General features: G+C 37.8%; 1 protein-coding gene across 1 annotated transcript in view; it reads left to right on the top strand.

Annotated features, from left to right (window-relative positions):
* LOC306857818 (protein sidekick-2-like) overlaps positions 1-22941 on the top strand; it is a 317048-nt gene that overhangs the window by 271681 nt on the left and 22426 nt on the right. Inside the window, exons 16-37 of the mRNA XM_079398002.1 lie at positions 5133-5273; positions 5932-6113; positions 7106-7221; positions 8636-8831; positions 9024-9122; positions 9754-9945; positions 11015-11136; positions 11226-11335; positions 12266-12416; positions 12511-12748; positions 13878-13993; positions 14183-14372; positions 14461-14559; positions 15468-15662; positions 16674-16875; positions 17079-17182; positions 18547-18617; positions 19199-19334; positions 19797-19853; positions 20337-20438; positions 20517-20632; positions 21396-21582. Of these exons, the coding sequence (XP_079254128.1) occupies positions 5133-5273; positions 5932-6113; positions 7106-7221; positions 8636-8831; positions 9024-9122; positions 9754-9945; positions 11015-11136; positions 11226-11335; positions 12266-12416; positions 12511-12748; positions 13878-13993; positions 14183-14372; positions 14461-14559; positions 15468-15662; positions 16674-16875; positions 17079-17182; positions 18547-18617; positions 19199-19334; positions 19797-19853; positions 20337-20438; positions 20517-20632; positions 21396-21582 (3122 nt within the window). The remainder of the gene's footprint in view (positions 1-5132; positions 5274-5931; positions 6114-7105; positions 7222-8635; positions 8832-9023; positions 9123-9753; positions 9946-11014; positions 11137-11225; positions 11336-12265; positions 12417-12510; positions 12749-13877; positions 13994-14182; positions 14373-14460; positions 14560-15467; positions 15663-16673; positions 16876-17078; positions 17183-18546; positions 18618-19198; positions 19335-19796; positions 19854-20336; positions 20439-20516; positions 20633-21395; positions 21583-22941) is intronic.

The following is a 22941-nucleotide window of genomic DNA, read 5'->3' as shown; positions in this document are numbered from 1 at the left end:
GTGTATCTTCTAAGGATCAGTGTAATCAAAGCCCTCGGTGTGTAAAGAAAGCTTTTCGACACTTAAATTAGACATTCATTAAATGCTCCCATCAAAACGGACACAAATCCCTCTAGTTCTCCTGAGGTTTGAGAAAAACCTCTTCTGGCCAAGATAATCCCAAATCAGAATATGCAGGAGGAAACCAGCCTATATAAAAGAGAGAGATCATATTATGACTATATTACATATCAGACAGTATGTATCAGAGATGAACCATTTGCATTACAATGAATAGGAGAAACTGGCTAGAATGAGAGAAGTCCCACCTTCAAAGTAAAAGAGCCAATGGCTCGTCAGCAGTTTCATTGTTTGGTGTTTGTGATAGTTCCAGACTGGACCTGAAAAGAAAGAAAGAAAGAAAGAAAGAAAGAAAGAAAGAAAGAAAGAAAGAAAGAAAGAAAGAGAAAGAAAAGATGCCAACAAAACGGGCGCTCTACCCAACAAAACGGACAAACTCCTTCTGCTCTCCCGGACAAACAAGGATTTTTCTAACTCTGCTGCTCTGTGTTTCACGGAAACCTGGCTGAATGGCGACATACCGGAAAGCGTGCTATATCTGCCTAACTTCCAGCTGATCAGAGCAGATCGGGACGCGGAATCAACAGGGAAATCGCGAGGCGGCGGGACGTGCTTTTACATCAATGAGAGGTGATGTACAGATGTAACTGTGTTAAAGAAGATGTGCTGTTCAGATCTAGAAACGCTCTTCATTAACTGCAAGCCGTTCTGCTCGTTCATTCTCATGAGTGTTTACATTCCACCGCAAGCGCACGTGAGCACAACTTTACAGAAACTCGCTGATCAGATCACAGACACAGAACAAAAACACTCGGACTCTGTTTTTTTAATCATTCTCGGGGACTTTAATAAAGCAAATCTCTCCCGTGAACTGCCAAAATACAGACAGCACATCACATGTCCCACCAGAGACAGTAATATACTGGATCACTGTTACACAGCGATAAAGGATCATATCACTCTGTCCCACCGGCAGCTTTAGGACTCTCTGGTCACTGTTTGGTTCATCTTATTCCGACCTACAGGCAGAAACTTAAATCTGCAAAACCTGTGTTAAGAACTGTTAAAAGATGGACTAATGAAACAGAGCAGGATTTACAAGCCTGTTTCTCTCTCACTGATTGGACTGTTTTTGAAGCTGCTGCCACCGATCTGGACAAGCTCACTGAGACTGTAACTTCATATATCAGTTTCTGTGAGGATATGTGCATTCCTTCCAGGACTCATTTAACCTACAACAATGACAAACCATGGTTCACTGCAAAACTCAGACAGCTGATGCTTACAGAAAGGGGGATAAAGTCTTGTACAAACAGGCCAAATACACACTGGAAAAGGAGATCAGAGTGGCAAAGAGGAATTATTCTGACAAGCTCAGGAACAAATTCTCTTCCAGTGATTCTGCTTCAGTGTGGAAAGGTATGGAATATATCACCAGTTACAAAACACCATCCCCCAGCACTCTGGAGAATCAACAACTAGCAGACGACTTGAATGAGTTTTATTGCAGGTTTGAAAAATCCCCCCATACCTGCTCTGAACACCTCTCCATTCACACCTGCAGCAACCCCCCTCTCCCCCACACCTACAATTCAGATCAGCGAAGACGAGGTGCACCAGGTTTTCAGAAAGAACAAAAGAAGGAAAGCACCAGGCCCAGACGGTGTGTCACAAGCCTGACTAAAAACCTGTGCTGACCAGCTGGCCCCCATCTTCACACAGATCTTCAGCAGATCACTGGAGCTGTGCGAAGTCCCCTCATGCTTCAAACGCTCCACCATCATCCCCGTCCCAAAGAAACCCAAAATTACTGGACTTAATGACTACAGACCTGTGGCTCTTACGTCTGTGACCATGAAATCATTTGAAAGACTGGTTTTGGCTTATCTGAAGGACATCACTGGACCCCCCTGCAGTTTGCCTACAGAGCAAACAGGTCTGTGGATGATGCAGTCAACATGGGACTGCACTTCATCCTGCAGCATCTGGACAGACCAGGGACTTATGTGAGGATCCTGTTTGTGGACTTCAGCTCCGCTTTTAACACCATCATCACGGACATCCTTCAGAATAAACTGACACAGCTCTCCGTCCCCACCTCTGTCTGTCAGTGGATCGACAGCTTCCTGACAGACAGGCAGCAGCTAGTGAGGCTAAGAAAATAGACATCCAGGACCTGAAGTGGGTTGATCACATTGACTCTATTGTCAAAAAGGCCCAGCAGAGGTTGTACTTCCTTCGCCAGCTGAGGAAGTTCAACCTGCCACAGGAGCTGCTGAAACAGTTCTACTCCGCCATCATCGAATCCATCCTCTGCACCTCAATAACTGTCTGGTTCAGCTCAGCTACCAAATCTGACCTCAGAAGACTACGGAGGGTAGTCCGGACTGCTGAGCGAATTATTGGTACAACCCTCCCCACTCTTCAAAAACTGTTCTCATCCAGAGAGAGCAAAAGGGCTGGTAAAATCACTCTGGACCCCTCACATCCAGCACACTCCGTCTTTGAACTGTTACCATCTGGGCGACGCTACAGAGCTCTGAGAACCAGAACGACCAAACACAGGAACCGTTTGTACCCTCAGGCAATCCATCTCATGAACACTTGACAATAAAACGCGGAACACACAACTCTATTATACATTATTTATTCAACACACTTTCTTATTTTTTATTTTATTTATTTTTTCATTTCAAATTTGCACATATCAGACCTGTACACACATGATTGTCTATATTATATATTGTGTTTTTGCTGTTTTGTACATTGCCTATTTGGATATTTGATATTATTCTTTTATTATCTGTGTCCTGTCCTGTTGCTGTCTTTCTGTTGCACTGTGGAGCTTCTGTCACTATAACAAATTTCTCGTATGTGTAAACATACTTGGCCAATAAAGCTCATTCCGATTCTGATTCTATTGGTGAAGGCAATATATCGGCCCGTATTTGACTTTTTTTTTCTGGCATCTTAAATGTCAAAATTGGGACTTTTATTTTGACAGCATTGAGAATGCCTTTAACCTCATCTTCATTAGTTAATTAGGCCCTATTAAAATATATATACAGGTCCTTTTCAAAAAAATAGCATATTGTGATAAAGTTCATTATTTTCTGTAATGTACTGATAAACATTAGACTTTCATATATTTTAGATTCATTACAACACAACTGAAGTAGTTCAAGCCTTTTATTGTTTTAATATTGATGATTTTGGCATACAGCTCATGAAAACCCAAAATTCCTATCTCAAAAAATTAGCATATTTCATCCGACCAATAAAAGAAAAGTGTTCTTAATACAAAAAAAGTCAACCTTCAAATAATTATGTTCAGTTATGCACTCAATACTTGGTCGGGAATCCTTTTGCAGAAATGACTGCTTCAATGCGGCGTGGCATGGAGGCAATCAGCCTGTGGCACTGCTGAGGTGTTATGGAGGCCCAGGATGCTTCGATAGTGGCCATAAGCTCATCCAGAGTGTTGGGTCTTGCGTCTCTCAACTTTCTCTTCACAATATCCCACAGATTCTCTATGGGGTTCAGGTCAGGAGAGTTGGCAGGCCAATTGAGCACAGTAATACCATGGTCAGTAAACCATTTACCAGTGGTTTTGGCACTGTGAGCAGGTGCCAGGTCGTGCTGAAAAATGAAATCTTCATCTCCATAAAGCTTTTCAGCAGATGGAAGCATGAAGTGCTCCAAAATCTCCTGATAGCTAGCTGCATTGACCCTGCCCTTGATAAAACACAGTGGACCAACACCAGCATCACTGACTGTGGGTACTTGACACTGGACTTCAGGCATTTTGGCATTTCCCTCTCCCCAGTCTTCCTCCAGACTCTGGCACCTTGATTTCCGAATGACATGCAAAATTTGCTTTCATCCGAAAAAAGTACTTTGGACCACTGAGCAACAGTCCAGTGCTGCTTCTCTGTAGCCCAGGTCAGGCGCTTCTGCCGCTGTTTCTGGTTCAAAAGTGGCTTGACCTGGGGAATGCGGCACCTGTAGCCCATTTCCTGCACACGCCTGTACACGGTGGCTCTGGATGTTTCTACTCCAGACTCAGTCCACTGCTTCCGCAGGTCCCCCAAGGTCTGGAATCGGTCCTTCTCCACAATCTTCCTCAGGGTCCGGTCACCTCTTCTCGTTGTGCTGCGTTTTCTGCCACACTTTTTCCTTCCCACAGACTTCCCACTGAGGTGCCTTGATACAGCACTCTCGGAACAGCCTATTCGTTCAGAAATTTCTTTCTGTGTCTTACCCTCTTGCTTGAGGGTGTCAATGATGGCCTTCTGGACAGCAGTCAGGTCGGCAGTCTTACCCATGATTGCGGTTTTGAGTAATGAACCAGGCTGGGAGTTTTTAAAAGCCTCAGGAATCTTTTGCAGGTGTTTAGAGTTAATTAGTTGATTCAGATGATTAGGTTAATAGCTCGTTTAGAGAACCTTTTCATGATATGCTAATTTTTTGAGATAGGAATTTTGGGTTTTCATGAGCTGTATGCCAAAATCATCAATATTAAAACAATAAAAGGCTTGAACTACTTCAGTTGTGTTGTAATGAATCTAAAATATATGAAAGTCTAATGTTTATCAGTACATTACAGAAAATAATGAACTTTATCACAATATGCTAATTTTTTGAAAATGACCTGTATATATATATATATATATATATATATATATATATATATATATATATGTATGTATATATATTAAACAAAGAATGTAAATGGTATAATAATATACCATTACCTTGTCTTTGAGAAAATGTATTTACAGTATATGATGATTATGATTATACTTGACGATATAACAATTTTTTATGTGACGTATACTATAATAAGATTACAGAATTTCGAAGTACTGTTTATTTATTTATTTATTTGTATTGGGTCATTTTCATTTTTTCTATCTAATTTAGTTAATATTTTGTAAAATAAATATAAATTTATTTGCGTTCTAAATATCATTTACCTTTAAATTAAATAGTGTTATATATATCGGCTTTATATTAGCATCAAAAAATCCATATTGGTTGATCCCTGCTCGTGTTTATCTTCTTTCCTCCAGGGTGTCTCTTCCAGAGGAGCCGCCCAGCGCTCCACCTCAGAACGTCATTGCCAGTGGCCGCACCAACCAGTCCATCATGATTCAGTGGCAGCAGCCACCAGAAAGCCACCAAAATGGCATCCTGAGAGGATACAACATCCGGTGAGACATGTTTACTCATGTCTGGGGTCTCGTAGTAACTTAAACCCTTCTCTGTTTTAACACTTATTTCACTCTGAATCTTTTGTAATATATTTTTCCAAGGCCTTGTCAATATGACTCTTGTCCAGCTGGTCTAGATTCTCTTTCCCCACAGCTGGTTTGTGGGTGAATTTGATTGCATTATATTATTTCAAGGCTACTTCAGGATTTGAGAACTTCGGGGCTTTTTACTTGCTGTCAGTGATTATGGTGAAATTGACTTTTTGTTCATTTATTTATATATTTTCCTGTTCATCATTGAAGAAAGCTGAAGGCCGTTTTTGGTATTGCAAACATAAGTAACGGTACCTGACCTTGGTCGCCCCATATGGTCCTCAGCTCAGCTCAGGGAAAACACACAGAATGCTATGAAATTTCAAGAGTGGTTCTTTGTCGCCCTCTGTTGCTAACAGATGGTACTGCTGTACAAAAGCCAACAGACAAATCTGATTATGAAGAGTAAATGACAAGGTGTAATTTTAGAGATGCTTATCAGAGCCCTTCAGAGAGGGTTATCTTGGGGAAATTCTCTGCTCTGTCAAAGCTTTCTGTCTGCTAAGATCAGAAAATCTCTGCATCTGTGCTTGACAGTAGCAATATGACCATCTGCTCGCCTCAGGTATCGTCTGACCGGTCTGCCTGTGGATATCCAGTATAAAAATATATCTAACCCTGATGTCACCAACCTGCTGCTGGAGGATCTCATCATCTGGACCAATTATGAAATTGAGGTGGCGGCATACAACGGAGCTGGACTGGGTGTTTACTCCCATAAGGTTACAGAGTGGACACTCCAGGGAGGTGAGGGTTTAGATCCCATTCAAAAATTTGGGATCAGTAAAATTGATTGATTGATTTGAATACTTTTATTTTTAAAATGTTTGAAAATGACAGTAAAGTCATTCATTTAAAAAAAATTACAAATTCAAATAAATTCAGTTGTTGTTGTTTTTTTACTTTATATTTATCAAACAATCTTAAAAAAATATATCACAGTTTGCAGAAAAATAATAAGCAGCAGAACTATTTTTAACATTGATAATAATAATAAATGTTTCTTGAGCACCAGATCATATTAATATATTACAATGAAAAAAATGTCTGAAAGAAAAAAAAAAAATGGCACACAGAAATAAATTATATTTTTAAATATATATTAAAATAGAAGACACTATTTTAAAATTATACAAAATTTTCACAATGTTAATATTTTTACTGCATTATTGAATTTTGTTTTACTTTTTAGGGAATAAGGTATCAAAAAATATTCACTAATAATTATTAGTAAATCACATATGTGTTTTTTTTTCATGAATGGATCTTTTCTGCAAAGTCTTCTCTTATCTCCTTTCAATAAAATGTTGGTTTCAAAAGGACAAAAAATAACTTCATGCAACTTGTGCATTAAATTCAAAGTTATACAATAGTTTTGTGTAGCAGACCAAAAATTGAATTGGTATTCATTGAAAGTCAAATTTTGAGGTCACTGTGAACTGTTGTTGAGTAAAGAGCAGTGTAAAAATTCTTCAAAAGTCCCCTTTTGCTTTCCATGGAAAAATGACAGTGTATATGTTTTGGAACAATATGAGGCATAGTTGAGGAATTATTCATTTAAAATGCCACTGCTTAGTTGTGAAGATGCTGCTGTGTACCATCTATAATTTGCGAAGTCAGAACTAATGAATCTTCTCCATCAATTTTCTGGGGTTTAGCAGCCGAAATGTGTTACCAAAAAAAGAAGTCTCATTTGTTTCCGTCTCTGTCTTCCATTTTCCATTTTATCTGTCAACCAGTTCCCACCATCGCTCCAGGCAATGTGAAAGCAGAGCCCGTCAACTCCACCACAATACGCTTCACCTGGACAGCCCCGAACCCGCAGTTCATCAACGGCATCAACCAGGGCTACAAGGTAAACGCTGAAGGAATGAGAACAAATCTGCACTCAGACCTGAGCTGCTGAAAATGCATTAAACGCAGCTTTTATTTTTAGGTTTTTGAGTTTATTTATGAGATTTCATGTGAGGGTAGCCAAAGGTCTCTTTCAGCTCCAATACTCTCATTCCTTTGTTTTCGTTTTTGCTGAGAGATCCGGAATTGATCCTCCTGTCACTCTGCTTCTTTATAGCCAGACTGTCTGTGGAAAAAATAGTTTAGGACAATTACAAGATGGAGACAGTCAGCCGGACACATTAGTCTTAATAGCTTATTAGCCAGGTTTAGGCTCGGTCCCAGACAACAACAGCTGGGATTGGAGAGAATATCTGTCGGAAGGCTTTTTCTTCTCTCTGTGGACTCGTTGGAGAACAATCTTATAACTCTCATTCCCTCTTTAGTGCCCTCAGAGGAGAGTTTCAAGTGTCTATAAACTCTGAAATGCCAAATAATCCACAATAGTATTGGGAAAAGGGATGAAATCTGTAACCATTCAGCCATTCTCAGAGGAGAATTTACTTAGAATAAATCTAGTGCTCTGATAGTGTTATTTGAACACCATTATGCAAATTAGGCATTGGCGCAAACATGCCCACAAAATGTGTATCAGTGCAGTTCAATTTTGTACACCAGTTCTAGCTTATGCAGGTTATGGAAGATGTCATATTTAGACTGTTTTCTTTCTTTCTTTCTTTCTTTCTTTCTTTCTTTCTTTCTTTCTTTCTTTCTTTCTTTCTTTCTTTCTTTCTTTCTTTCTTTCTTTCTTTATTCTTCCCTTCTTTTTATCTTTCATATATATATATATATATATATATATATACACAGTATATTAATAGTTGTTATTATTATTATTATTTTACTTGACCCAGACATCAGAATAAGCTTAAAAATGCTAAAAAAATAAAATAAAATAAAAATTTGCTTGACTAAAATATATTTACTATCATTTTACTTCACTATTGTGACCCAGACATCAGAATTAGCTTAACAAATTGTATCTTAAAAAATAGCATGACTAAAACATTATTTTGGTCTTCTGCAGAATTTATTTTATTTTATTTACTTTCTTACTTAACATACTTACTAACTAACTAACTATTGTATAATTAACTATTATTTTATTTCACTCTTGTGACCCAGTCAATAATAATCAACTTAAAATGCTTGATTTAAACCATTACTATTGATCTTGTTCATTTTGATAAATTTTGCAATGATAGCTTGACAATGCTCAAAGCAAGAAGGAAACAAGATAATAATTAATCATATTTAAAAATGAACACATAAAGTAAAGTAAAGAAAGAACGAAAGAAAAGTAAAGTATAAAAAAGCAAGTCCAAGTAAATAAATATCCAAAACTGGATAATTTATTAATCTCTTGCTCTTTTTAGCTGTTAGCATGGGAGCCAGGAAAGGAAGATGAGATGAAAACAGTGACGGTTCGGCCGAACTTCCAGGACAGTGTGCATGTGGGCCACATCACCGGCTTAAAGAAGTTTTCCGAGTACTTCACCTCTGTGCTCTGCTTCACCACACCAGGAGACGGTCCTCGCAGTCCTCCACGACGTCTGCGCACTCATGAAGACAGTGAGTTCCTGTTCCAGCACACACACATTCACACTTTACATGGTTATTGTTGATGTTCAGGGCTTTCAATTTCAAGAACCAGTGGAAGCAGGATGACCTCTGACCCTGGTTTTAATGGAAACCACACTCACATCTCCAGGTATACTGTACCTGTGAAGGTCTCACAGTCTGATCTCTGGCCTGTATTTTCAGCCCCTGGTGCTGTAGGTCACCTGAGCTTCACTGAGATTCTAGACACTTCTCTCAAAGTCAGCTGGAGAGAGCCCAATGAGATGAACGGCCTTCTGACTGGTGAGTTATTAACAAATATATCTGTTACGGAAATTATATTTGTTCCACTGATAACTTCATCAAAAATCATAGTGTTTTCATAGTGAAAAATCATAGAATTTTTCTTCTCTTGTTTTTAGAAAACTTATTTACTATTAGAGGATTTAAACATCATATATTAATTAATGTGTATAATTTCCTTACTAGTTTTGTTTTTAATTTATATCATAAATGTATTAATACATGTAATACATTTCAAATATTTTTTTTATTTAAATTATATTTAATTATGTGTGTGTGTGTGTGTGTGTGTGTGTGTATGTATATATATATATATATATATATATATGAAATGAAATTAATAATATAATTTGAATAAAACTATTTTTGAAATGTAATACATGTATTAATACTATATATATATATATATATATATATATATATATATATATATATATATATAAGAGATAATTTTACAATATACAGCATGTTTGTATTCATTTAAAATAATTATTCCCAAAATATTTTCAAAAGTTAACTCCTCAATTTCTAGACTTAATTCCCTGAAATTAATATACAATATTTAGGGTTTTATATGTTTTTATTTCATACAATTTATATACTAATATAATATTTCACATTTGTTTCCTAGGGTATCGTATATCATGGGAGGAGTATAACCGTACTAACACACGGGTTACACACTACCTGCCTAATGTTACTCTGGAGTACAGAGTCACTGGACTGACCGCTCTCACCACATACACCATTGAGGTGGCTGGAATGACCTCCAAGGGTCAGGGTCAGCTGTCATCTTCAACCATCTCTTCAGGTGTACCGCCAGGTAACGCACACACATGCACAAACCAGTCAAAACAGTAAGGACAAACTGCACATTAAAATCAGACCGGAAAGGCTAAACATGGTCTAATAGGGGAAGAGAAAACAACATATTCTTTCCATGAGTTCCCCTGAAGCAGCTTTAGACCACCACTGGTTTTAGAGCTCCCATTAAAGGACTACAGAGGGTTATAAAGTTAAACATCCGAGCCCTCGTTATTGCATCGATGCAGCACCAACACGTGCAGCCCAGTGCCGCAGAATAACTGACAGGAGGAGGCCCTGGCTGCGCAGAGTTCACGATTACGACTCCCACGACAGAGATCGTTTCTCCTTTATTGCTTCATTAGACGGTCTATGGCTTCCAGACTCAAACTGTGTAAGAGTCGCACACATTCAAATGTAAATGTAGACGTTTAAAGATGTATGAATCCTGAATGGTCATAGTGTCGCACCATGTTACCCTTATTACCCAAAGTTATGCAGAGCCTGCTGCTTTCATGACATTCCCACAGTGTTTTATTGGAGGCATATTTCATCTTCTGATAATAAGGTGGGTAACAGCTGTGAGTGTGGAATGATTTGTACCAAAGTTCTCGTTCACACAGACATTGAACTGTGAGAAAACTGTTTTTAAAGTATATTTAGAGCTGCTTGCAGTGTAACAGCCGTAGATATGTATAGGCTGATGCCACATTCAACCGCCATCTTGGAACAGTCAATTTGTTGTCACTCACAGTAAAAATCAATGGGTTTTCCAAGATGCCACAACATTGTGCAGCCATTGGTTGTAAAAACCAAAATGTAAATTCCTGAAGTAATGAGATAAACTTTGACAGGTAAGAATGGTCATTTATTTTTTATTCATTTCTCTGTATACAAAGCCTCCTCTTACCAAAAGAGGGAGCCATAACACAGCCAAACATTTTCACAATTTCACAATTGTTTTAATTTTTGGTTCCTGAAACAATCTGTTCTACTCAGGATTTATTGCCAGATTATATTCAGGACTAAATAAAACTAAAAATGTAATATTTTGTAAACTAAAACACACTTTCTCTCTCCCAATACAGAGCTTCCTGGGCCTCCCACAAACTTGGCCATCTCAAACATTGGCCCTCGATCAGTAACCTTGCAGTTCAAGCCAGGATACGACGGCAAGACCTCAGTTTCTCGTTGGCAGGTGGAGGCCCAGGTGAGTCGCTCTTTATTCACGAGGGTGAAGTTTTAACATTGTTGATTTGATCTTTGAATGAACCACTCTTTTACATGAATCTCTCTCAGGTGGGTGTGATTGGAGAGAATGAGGATTGGGTGATGGTCCATCAGCTGGCCAACGAGCCTGATGCTCGCTCTCTAGGGGTTCCCGGCCTCAACCCCTACACCTTTTATAGGTGATACATACATTTATGTATTTTATAGGTGATACATACATTTATGTATTTTATAGGTGATACATACATTTATGTATTACTTACATATATATATATATATATATATATATATATATATATATATATATATCAAATAAGGCCTCAATGAGGTGTGAAAGAAGAGTTACTTGTGAGTTTCCTTTCTGACAGGTCTCCTTGAAATCAAATCACAAGTGGTCAGAGAAGACACAGTTGAGCACTCGTTATTCATTTTTATAAACAGTAATCAGTCTTGCTTGACCACTTGTGTTATTTTAGTATTATTTTTACACTGTTATAATATATAGTAATATTTTTACATTAGATTTTTTATATTTTCAGGCTGTATTTTAAATTTAGTACAATTAATAATTTAGTTTTAGTCATTTTGTTCTGTGTTTTTTAATTATTATATATATTATATATATATGTATATAGTGTGTGTGTGTGTGTGTATCATTTTAAATTGACTAAGCTTTATTAATTTTGTCATGGCCTTTTATCATTTTTATTGTACTTTTCAATATTTCTATGTATCTTTAATTTATTTTTATTTCAGTTTTAGTGATTTTAGTACTTATTTCACTAATGAATAAATACATATTTCAGTATTAAATGAGTAGTTGGTACTTTATTTACTTTGTTAGTACCTATTTATTTCAGTTAGTTGGCAAGGGAACATTTCTCATTTTCATTTAAGTTTTTCAAGTTTTCTTCTAATATTTATTTTTAATTTGTTTATATTTAATTTTTTTTTTATGTCAGCTTTATGTCTGTTATTGAAAATATTTTTTAATAGTTTTACATTTAGTTTTAGTTAACAATAACAACACTGCTTATCAATAGACCACCCTATAGATGGATGTTAATGTAAAGCAGGCCATTGAAATAAGTGTATAATGGGATTTGCAGGTTCCGTATGCGTCAGGTTAACATAGTGGGCACCAGTCCACCCAGCCAGCCTTCCAGAAAGATCCAGACCCTGCAGGCTCCTCCTGATATGGCTCCTGCAAATGTCACCCTGCGGACGGCCAGTGAAACCAGCCTCTGGCTCAGATGGGTGGTATGTTCTACAATCAAAACAATACACACTTACAGTGTGTGACATTGAGACTGTGACACAAACTCAATCTCTCTCTTTTTTGCCTATTGATCAGCCTCTTCCTGAATGGGAGTACAACGGGAACCCAGATTCGGTGGGTTACCGTGTGCAGTACAGCAGGACTGGAGCTCAGTCCAAAGCCCTGCTGCACGTCATTGCAGATCGCCTGGAGAGAGAGTTCACCATCGAGGACCTGGAGGAGTGGACGGAGTATGAGGTCAGAGTTCAGGCCATCAACGGCATTGGAGCAGGACCCTGGAGTCAACCTGTACGGGGACGAACCAGAGAGTCCGGTAAGGACAAACCAATAGATTTTTATTATTATTATTATTAATAATTATTTATTTATTAATTTAATATTTTACAGATTTTTTACATGTAATATTTACTGGCTGGATTTGTTTACTATCTTTCTGCATTAAAGGGCATTAAAATAAATGTTATTATTATTATTATTATTATTTTGAACATTTGTCATGTTTTGTATCATGTAAGTAACTATAAAGTAATAAATTGCAATAAAACACTTGCACAAGTCACATAGTTTAGTAATTAAAAAGTATTTGATATAAAAATTGAAATAAGTGTAAGCTGATGTAGTAAAATAACTCAAACTATATCTCAAATAAAATATTTTTTCTATCTAAATAAAAAAAAACTATTACAAATTACAAAAGCACATAAATTACTAAAGCTAAAATATATAATTCAATATATTAATAATATATTAATGTATCTGGTATTTTATAGCTTCAAACATCAGATTTTTCCATTTTATAATATGGAATGGAAAAACTTTGCATTGATCACATATGTTGCTTTTAATGCATGTCTTAAATCATTTATCATGTATAGTACGTGGGCACATTATTTCCTGTTTTAAAAGGCTTAAATGGGCACAGATCTGCACACACACGCAAGCCTTTTCATTGCTCCTGTGCCATGAAAGAGAAGCAAACACACTTCCTCTGGATCACCTGTGTTTCTCCTTCTGCTCAGCTTTTTCTCCATGGTCACCAGAATTCAGTAAAATGGGTTTGGGATTAATAAGTAGGTGTTGAGGAAATTGGTAACACATGGGGCTGTACACATGACCCCCCTGTTTTTCTTTAGCCAATCAGATTCCCACAATCATGCACTCTGTGTCTGAGGATTTGTGCCGGAGAGTGATTCTCTGTGTTACTCCCCCAATAATGGTCAAAATCTGGTGTCTTTCAGGCTTCACTGCCTTTGTGATATGTGTCCGGCTATCAGCACACACTTAATCCTTCCCCGGCACTCACACACACACACACATATAGATATAAGGCACATATTCCAACCCCATTAAGGACTTGCATAGGTGTATACAGACCGACATATATGCCCTAATCAACACATTTATCTGTATGAACCCTTCTGTCTACCTTTGTTTTAATGCAGTCCCCTCTTGTGGCCCCACGAATGTTTCTGCTTTTGCCACTACCTCCAGCAGCATTCTGGTCCGCTGGTTTGAAGTTCCCGAACCCGACCGGAATGGGCTCATCTTGGGCTATAAGGTCTGCGAGCACTTTAACAAACACCATTCATTAAAACTAAGCTACAAAAATGACAAATTAAATGAATACATTTGAATACTTGACTGCAAAACACATGAGCGAAGCTTTTTTTTCCATGCATTTGAAAGTGAATGGTGGAAGTCTCACATGATGCAAAATAACGTTGATATGTCTTTTTTTTATTTTCAGGTGGTGTATAAGGAGAAGGATTCAGACTCTCCTCTTCAGTTCTGGACGGTTGAAGGAAACGCCAGCCACAGTGTTCAGCTGACCGGACTGGGAAAGTACGTTTTGTACGAGATCCAGGTGCTCGCCTTCACCCGCATTGGAGATGGCCAACCCAGCACTCCTTCAATCCTGGAGCGAACCCTTGATGATGGTGGGCATTACAATACACAACAAACAAACAGTTGCCTTATTAAATAATCAGATGTGTCTTTACAAGTTTATGATATTCTTGTTTTCAGTGCCCGGGTCACCTGTCGTCATTCTTTTTCCTGAAGTCCGGACCACCTCGGTCAGACTCATCTGGCAGCCACCTTCCCAGCCCAACGGCATCATACTGGGTACAAGAGTTTGTTTGCTTTGGTTGTGCTTTTGAGTGTGCATGCATTTCATTCTTCTGGTGTTTATACTTACATGCTTGTCTTCTGAATGACCTCTTTTTACCATAAAGAGATGAAACATTCCTGAATACTTTCAACAGTGACTTTTAATGGATAACACACGTTCAAATATACATAAACATATAAAAACAAACATGCAGTATCACATTAAAATAAATTATTATAAATTAACTATTTTAAAACCATATTTACACTACCTTTCAAATTTTGGGGTCGGTATGATTTTTTATTTTCTGTTACTGTATGTTTACCAATGCTGGATTTATTTGAAAAAAAATGTACTCTGGAAGCAGTAAATTGTGAAATATTATTACAATTTAAAATAACTAAATTTTCTATTTTAATACATTTTAAAATGTAATTTTCTGGACCAGACTTCACTGTCCCATCCGTGATCCTTCTGAAATCATTCTAATATGCTAATGTAGCATTCAAAAAACATTTCTCACTATTATCAGTTTTGAAAACTGATGTGCTGCTTAATATTTTTTTGAAAACTGAAAAATATGTTTTTTTCATGATTAATTGATCAACTGAAAGTTCAAAAGAACAGCATTTATTATTTATTAAATGTTATTACTGTCACTTTTGATCAGTGTAATGCAATGTTGCTGAAAGTATTAATTTCCTTGAAAAAAAGTGTATTGACTCCAAGCAAAAAAAAAACTAGTGTAATTGCTTCCACTCTTAAGCGGCCCCATTGTAAACGAAATCACATTCGTTTTGCTTTTGTTCATTAGCTTGCATTTCCTCTCATCAAGAAAAAAGCCAAATGTCAATACATTTCCTCATTTGCACGCAAGGAAAAGCTGTCCTGATCTCTGTGATGTCATTGGTTCCCTCTCCAGCCTATCAGATCACGTACCGTCTGAACTCCACCAATAGCAACACAGCCACGTTTGACGTCTTGAACTCCAGCGCACGCCAGTATACCGTTACCGGACTGAGGCCGGAATCTGTGTACGTGTTTCGTATCAGAGCCCAGACACGCAAGGGATGGGGAGAGGCAGCAGAGGCTTTGGTGGTCACCACCGAGAAGAGAGGTAATGCATAGTATTGTCAAACATCAACAAGACAATCTCAAACTGAGCAGTGTGTCTGATATTAAGCAAGAAATTATTTACAAATGGTTCAAATTAAACAGGAAACATCCCTCTCCATAAGATCTTAATGTCACAGGTTCATGTAATCAGATCTAAAGTGCATGTTTGTGTGTTCATGTCTCTGAACGGAGACGTCTACGGTCCGCTGAGGTCAAGTCCAAAACAAATAAATCCCTTCTAGCCAGACCCGCTTTGGTGTGGTTTGAGACGCCTGGAAGAAGTTTTGCTGCACTGACTTCCACTCAAGCAAAGGCACATTCTTCTTACAAAGCATTATAATCAGACTTCAGATTATTTATACAGTTCACTGATCCAACGTAGAGATCAGAGGTACTGAATTGTAATGTGTTCTTATATAATGTAATATGAAAGTCATAAATTCTCCATAATCTAATGTATTTTTTAAGATGTTAACTGTGTTCTGCAGGATTGTATGTGTGCAGTGAAGCAGTGATAATATTGTATGACTGCACACATAAAACTAGGGTTGGGGTGATAATTTAAAACCTAGCTTTCCAGGCTACAAGGTACTCATAATTTAAAGTACCGGTAGTTACACAATTAAGTTACTCTTTGAAAAAGTAGTTTGCTACATTTAAACTGCTAACCAAAAGTAGCTCAGCTAAATTATCTTTAATATATTAAACTAAATAGAAGCTAATTCAATTGCCATTTGTCATTACTAGTATCAGGGTAAGGGGTATTGAATAAAATTTGAATAAAGCTTTGAGATGATTCATTTTTAATTCATTTTCATGTATTAGATTCAATACGGTTTTTAAAACAAGATAAGTCATAATATATAGTCAAAAACGTTTAAATATTTACTAATGAATTCATATGAACTGATTAAATAAGTGATTGACGTTAAACAAACGGATTCACAAAAATTATAGGAATGTGTTTGATTATTGGCTTTAAGTTTGCTTATGCTTGACCTTTGACCCCCAGCTCGGCCACAACCCACCAGCCGTCCCACAGTCCCGCAGGAAAACGTACAGGCACGCAGCGTGCTGCTGTCATGGGAACCCGGCAGCGACGGTTTATCTCCGGTCCGGTATTACACGGTTCAGGTCAGAGAGCTGCCTCAGAAGAACTGGACTGTTCATTCTGCATCTGTTAGCCACGAGTCCAGCTCCTACATTGTTGACAGGTACAAAAGACATCTGCTGGGAAGTTTTGTGTGATTTAATTCAAAAGTCCTTCATGCATAAAGTCACAGTTCTTCACAGCACAGATTTTCCATCAACAAGTGACGTTACTTTGTTTTTCATTGTAACTTTATACTGGCTTTACGCAAAGCATATTCTGAGCAGCGGCCTGTGTTTTGACTCCTGTGTGTGATTTTTATTTCAGACTAAAGCCTTTCACCTCCTATCAGTTCAGAGTGAAGGCCACTAATGATATTGGAGACAGTGACTACTGTGAAGAGAGTGAAGCCATTACAACACTACAGGACGGTTAGAACATTTAACCCTTCCCTCTTCATTCCACTTCTCTTGTACTCTTTATCAATGTTTTATTTAGCCGATATCTCTTGTGAAAAAGAAGTGCACTTAAGTATACTTTTATAAAGTGTACTTATTGCAGCAATAACATACTTTAAAAGAACACACATAAGAACAAATTAAATGTTATTTTTGACGCTTAAATACATTGTATTTGTAATTAACAATGTAATGTTAATCAAATGTATCGCATTTTAAAGGAAATCAGCATATTAGTATGATTTCTGAAGGGTCATGTGATGCTGAAAACACATAATATTGTATATATGTGTGTGTGTGTGTGTGTGTATGTGTGTGTGTGTGTGTGTGTGTGTGTGTATACATATATATAAGTCGTGGCCTAATGGTTAGAGAGTCGTGGGGAAGTCATGGCCTAATGGTTAGAGAGTCGAACTCCTAATCCAAAGGTTGCGGGTTCGAGTCTCGGGCCGGCAGGGATTGTAGGTGGGGGGAGTGAATGTCCAGCGCTCTCTCCACCCTCAATACCACGACTGAGGTGCCCTTGAGCAAGGCACCGAACCCCCAACTGCTCCCTGGGCGCCGCAGCATAAATGGCTGCCCACTGCTCAGGGTGTGTGTTCACGGTGTGTGTGTGTTCACTGCTGTGTGTGTGCACGTTGGATGGGTTAAATGCAGAGCACGAATTCCCAGTATATATATATATGTATGTATGAAAACTAATTTTGAATTGTAGTAATTTTTCACAATATTACAGTTTTACTGTATTTTTGGTCAAATGACTACAGCTTTGATGAGCATAAGAGACTTCTTTAAAATATATATATATATACAGTTTCTATACAGACAGTGTTGAAGCTCACTGGGTTTTGGAACAGAGCCATTAAACACATATTCTCCTCTACATGGTCCCGCCTTCTACTTTTCTCTGAATATATACAACAAAATCATTCTTTATGTAATGTGTGTTTCATGAATTGATCATTATGCAGTACACAGATGCTATTCTGTCTGTATTACAAGAACTTGGCTTTACACTCATGATAGCAGCCAAGCACTTATTGTGAATCCAGGTGATGCTATTGTGTTCCAGCGATGATGTCATTGCTGGAGGCAGTAGAATAAGTGAGGTAGTACAGTATCTCTGGTTGCTACGAAGCAACTTTAGTGTAGTGAGACAGGCCACGCATAATGCCTGTTTAAAACCCAACACAACAAATCAGGCTGGTAGACAGGCTTGGCATTGGTTGTTTATGTAGCGTAAGACGTTGTAGCTGATGCAGCAAAACATTCACAGGGATGCCAGGTACACAATTATCTTTCTGTCCATCTCCATTTAAGTGTATCTCTCTCTCCAGCTCCAGATGAATCTCCCACAATCCTGACTGTCACGCCACACACCACAACTTCTGTGCTGATTTGCTGGCAGGTAAGTGGGCGGGACTTTTCATTTACAGTCACACCAGCCGTGCTTTTCCATCAGCGGTTTGTAATAACAGAGCAGGAGGGCAGAGTGTGTAAATTAAACACTTATTATCAAACTCACCCCTGAATTACACTTTCAAAGAGGGCTGGTTTTAAAAGCCGCAGGCCTCTGGATCACATTTTTATCCATGCAGGTGGAAAAAAGGTGAGTGAATTGGTTCCTCCCGCAGAACTAGTTCATTCACGCTTTACTGGGGGATTTTTCTGATTTGTTTATTAAACTTGATCTTAGAATTAGCAAAAGTCTGGTTTATCTAGAGTAAAGATGTCCTCCCTCCGGCTATTAGCAACGTACATGTTTATACACTCTCTAATTACACATACTCAATGTGACTCAACCCTACACATAAATCAAATGGCAAAAGCTTAAAGGGGGTAGGACTGAATTTTTTCTGACCAATAGCAGAAGGAGCAATTCTGTTTGCTGAGTCTGACACTAGTGGCACAGATATTCCACACTTCACCTTTAATGACACTGTTGATTATGTGTGGTGACATTCTCTCAGCATGTCCTGTCGTCCTTAGCCCCCTCCTGAGGAGAAGATTAATGGGATCCTATTGGGCTTCCGAATCCGATATCGGGAGCTGCTTTACGATCGGCTCCGAAGTATTAGTGCTCATGCCATCAGCAGCCCTTCAACCAGCTGGGCAGAACTCACATGTAAGCAGAAGTATCACTAGCATTGTACATTAAACGAAACATGATCCAAAAATAAAGTATACATCTCTCAAATTGTTTTTATTTTTTTATTTTTTTTTGCGCCTAACATAGAAAATTTGATTATTTTAAAGTCGTCGTCGTGACGTATTTTGTGTTTAATATTCAAAATTATTTGTCTTTTATAATGAGTAATGTTTTAATTGATTCATAGCCAAAATAAATATATTTTTTTAAAAATGTAATTAAAAAGTAAAAAAAAAAAAAAAGTTAATTAGTATTAGTGTCAATCAATTTTGATATAGTCATTAATGGCCTGTTAGTTCAAAAGTATTATTTTTGTAAACCAAGCATAATTTTATATTCAATATTAACTATTTTAAAATATTTAAGCTAGTTTCTGACTCTTCTTATTTTTCCTGATCATATCTTCTTTGCTAATGTTCTCCACTTCCTCTTCTGCAGCTCCATACGGCATACGGAACCTCAGCGATCCCTCCCTCACTCAGTATGAGCTGGACAGTAAGTCACTTCCTGTTTCTTCTCGCTATTTTTTCCTATTTCTCCTGCCCAGTCCATAAAGCTGATGTATGATTGTGTCTAATCCAGTACATGTCAAGTCTTACTTAAGGATTGAGAATATGCAGTCTAGATGTTTAGGCTGGCTGTTGTCAGCGGTGCTGTTCTCACCTCACGTCTAGAGTGGTAATGAATTTAAGAGCTGGATCTGGTTTCTCTCTGCTGGAAGAGCAGTGTGTAAATTGAATTCAGATAAGCAGACTGACTCATCTTTCGGGATGGGAGCTGACACAGTTTTCAGAGAAAGTCTGAGTCAAAAGTAAAAGTTAATGAAACAAAGATGGTTGAGAAATTGGAACATTTAATATAAAGCGAATCACATAGTTTGTCTGTTCTAGTTTAGTTTAGTTTTTTTTTAAGTAGATAAAACTTGTTGTAGAGTGCCAACCACGTATGAAAAAACTGCTATTTGTGATTTTTCTGTAGATCTTACGAAACACAAGCGCTATGAAATCAGAATGAGTGTCTATAATGCTGTTGGTGAGGGACCAACTAGCTCACCACAGGAAGTCTTTGTTGGTGAAGCAGGTAAAACCCTTTATTATCTTTATAAAGTTTTTCTTAGCTTACAAACAAAAATGAGCAAAACTTGACATTCCCTCACAGTTCCCACTGCCCCGCCTCAAAATGTGATCATCCAATCAGCTACTGCCACACAATTTGATGTGGCATGGGACCCGCCTCCGCTGGAGACTCAGAATGGAGATATTCAGGGCTATAAGGTCAGATTCTGATGACTGTGAATGTGGAAAATGCTTTTAGTGTGACTCACATGGATATTTTGGTTATCTGTTAATCTTCCATGACTACTGTTTTTTTTTTTTAATACTGTTTACTATTTACATTAAAACAATATATATATATATATATATGTATATATATATATATATATTGTGTGTGTGGGTGTGTGTGTGCATGTGGTTTATGAGGACACAAATTTGTATAATGACATGGGTATGACAGAGGTATTACAATATGAAGGTGGTTTATGAGGACACTGCCTATGTCCCCGTAATTCAAAAGGCTTAAAAAACATACTAAATGGTGTTTTTTTGAACATCTAAAAATGCACAAAGTCTCCTGTGAGGGCTAAGTTTAGGTGTAGGGTTGGTGTAGGGCAATAGCACACACAGTTTGTTCAGTATAAAAACCATTACGCCTATGGAGAGTCCCCATAAACCACAAAAACCAACGTGTGTGTGTGTGTGTGTGTGTGTGTGGAATCTACTAATTCGTATTTTTTTTATAATATATTTCCATAAGTTAAAAATGTCTGGGCTTGACACATGGGCAAAACACAAAAAATTATATGTAAAGGTCATTTTAAAAAGGTTGCAGAAATAAATGATGAGGCTTGGTAAATGTTTCCAAGAGCTTTATAATGTAAACTTTATATAATAGAAAGTGCTAGAAGCAAACAACAAATGCCTGAAATACACATGCAAAACAATAATATGAGTGTGACCTATTGTTTTCTACTTGCAGATTTTCTTTTGGGAATATCAGCGGAAAAATGAGACCGAGAAACTGCGGACTCTCTTCCTGCCAGAGGGAGGGGTGAAGCTCAAGAATCTAACGGGCTACACCACCTACATGATCAGTGTTGCTGCTTTCAACGCAGCCGGCGATGGGCCACGCAGCCCACCGACCAGAGGAAGAACCCAGCAAGCTGGTGAGGAAACTTTAGAAAGTTCTGTCCTTACCTGTCTTGTCCTGGACCTTCATGCATTATCACAAAAGTTAACAAAGTCATGGGCTAATGGGTAGAGAGTCAGACTTGTAACCTGAAGGGCGTGGGTTCGAGTCAGGAATTGTCGGTGGGGGGAGTGGCTCTCTCCACCTTCAATACCACACTTAGGTGACCGGCTGCCCACTGCTCCAGGTGTATGTTCACTACTGTTTTTGTGCACTTGGATGGGTTAAATGCAGAGGCTGAGTATGGGTCACCATACTTGGCCACACCTCACTTCACTCACTTTTAAAAATGCTTGTTCTGGGTCATTTGCTAAATATGTGATTTACCAAGTACTGTAAGACCACTATTGCAACTTTTTTAAAGCTGAATGGAGTCATTTTACTTCTAATAACTGAATCTAAACTAACACAGGCGTAAAACTGCAACTTATTTTTCGGTAAGCACATGGACAGTCAGTATGAAGTTTGTAATGATGGAAACTATTTCAAATTATTTAATTATTTGTCCAAGACCTTCTGGAATGTGAACCACTTCTGAAAACCGGCCAAAAAATATCAAGAACTCAACAAGTTATCGTTTGTTTCTAATCAGTAAATCTGCTATCTGCGTTTGCTTGTGTGTATAGAGTTCGCTCTGATGAAGCGGAGTAATTTTTGCCTTATTCAGCCTTGGGGTTTTCATTCGGCACGCTTGTGAGTTGGCTCATGGCTCAGAGCGTCTGTGGGACACAGTCTGTAGATTGTTCTCTCGTTCTGGAGAAGATGTTTCCCTGGAGTCTGAGTGAAATATGCTTTTCATTCGATTGCCACAGAAGTGACCGTTTTTGTCATCTGATATTATAAAGTTGGCCGTGTTGAGCTTCAGTGTCAAAATTAGTTGATGGATGAAATGGCTTTCCAGGGTATTTTGTTGTGTATGGGCTTTTTGTTTTCACTCTCTTTGCTAATAAAATTCAAGAAGGGGAAAGACGAGGAACAAAGTAGTGTTTATACTAGGACAGAGGACATATAAAAATGATGTCCTGAAGTCTCAAAATTGAATAGTGGAAACATATACTAGATTTATTCTTTATTTTTCTTATGAAGAAAAGATGATGTGACAAATAAGACAAAACTCACCGTTAGTATAGATTGATGCTCAAGTGAATGATTCGTATGAACTGTTTTCATAGAATCAGGGGTTTGAATCTATCTCGCAAATTAGTTTTTGAAACATCAGAGCGTTGAATTAATTAACATCAATTACTGACTGGATTTGGAGTTTTGTTCAAATATGTTTCAAAACATTTTTATTTATTTTTTTAGTTTGCAGTTAAGTGTGCGGTTAAAGTACTGT

The sequence above is a fragment of the Barbus barbus genome (assembly GCF_936440315.1).
Source record: "Barbus barbus genome assembly, chromosome: 38".
Lineage (NCBI taxonomy): Eukaryota > Metazoa > Chordata > Actinopteri > Cypriniformes > Cyprinidae > Barbus > Barbus barbus.
Note: the sequence above shows the minus strand (reverse complement) of the source record. Positions and strands in the feature narration are given on the sequence as shown.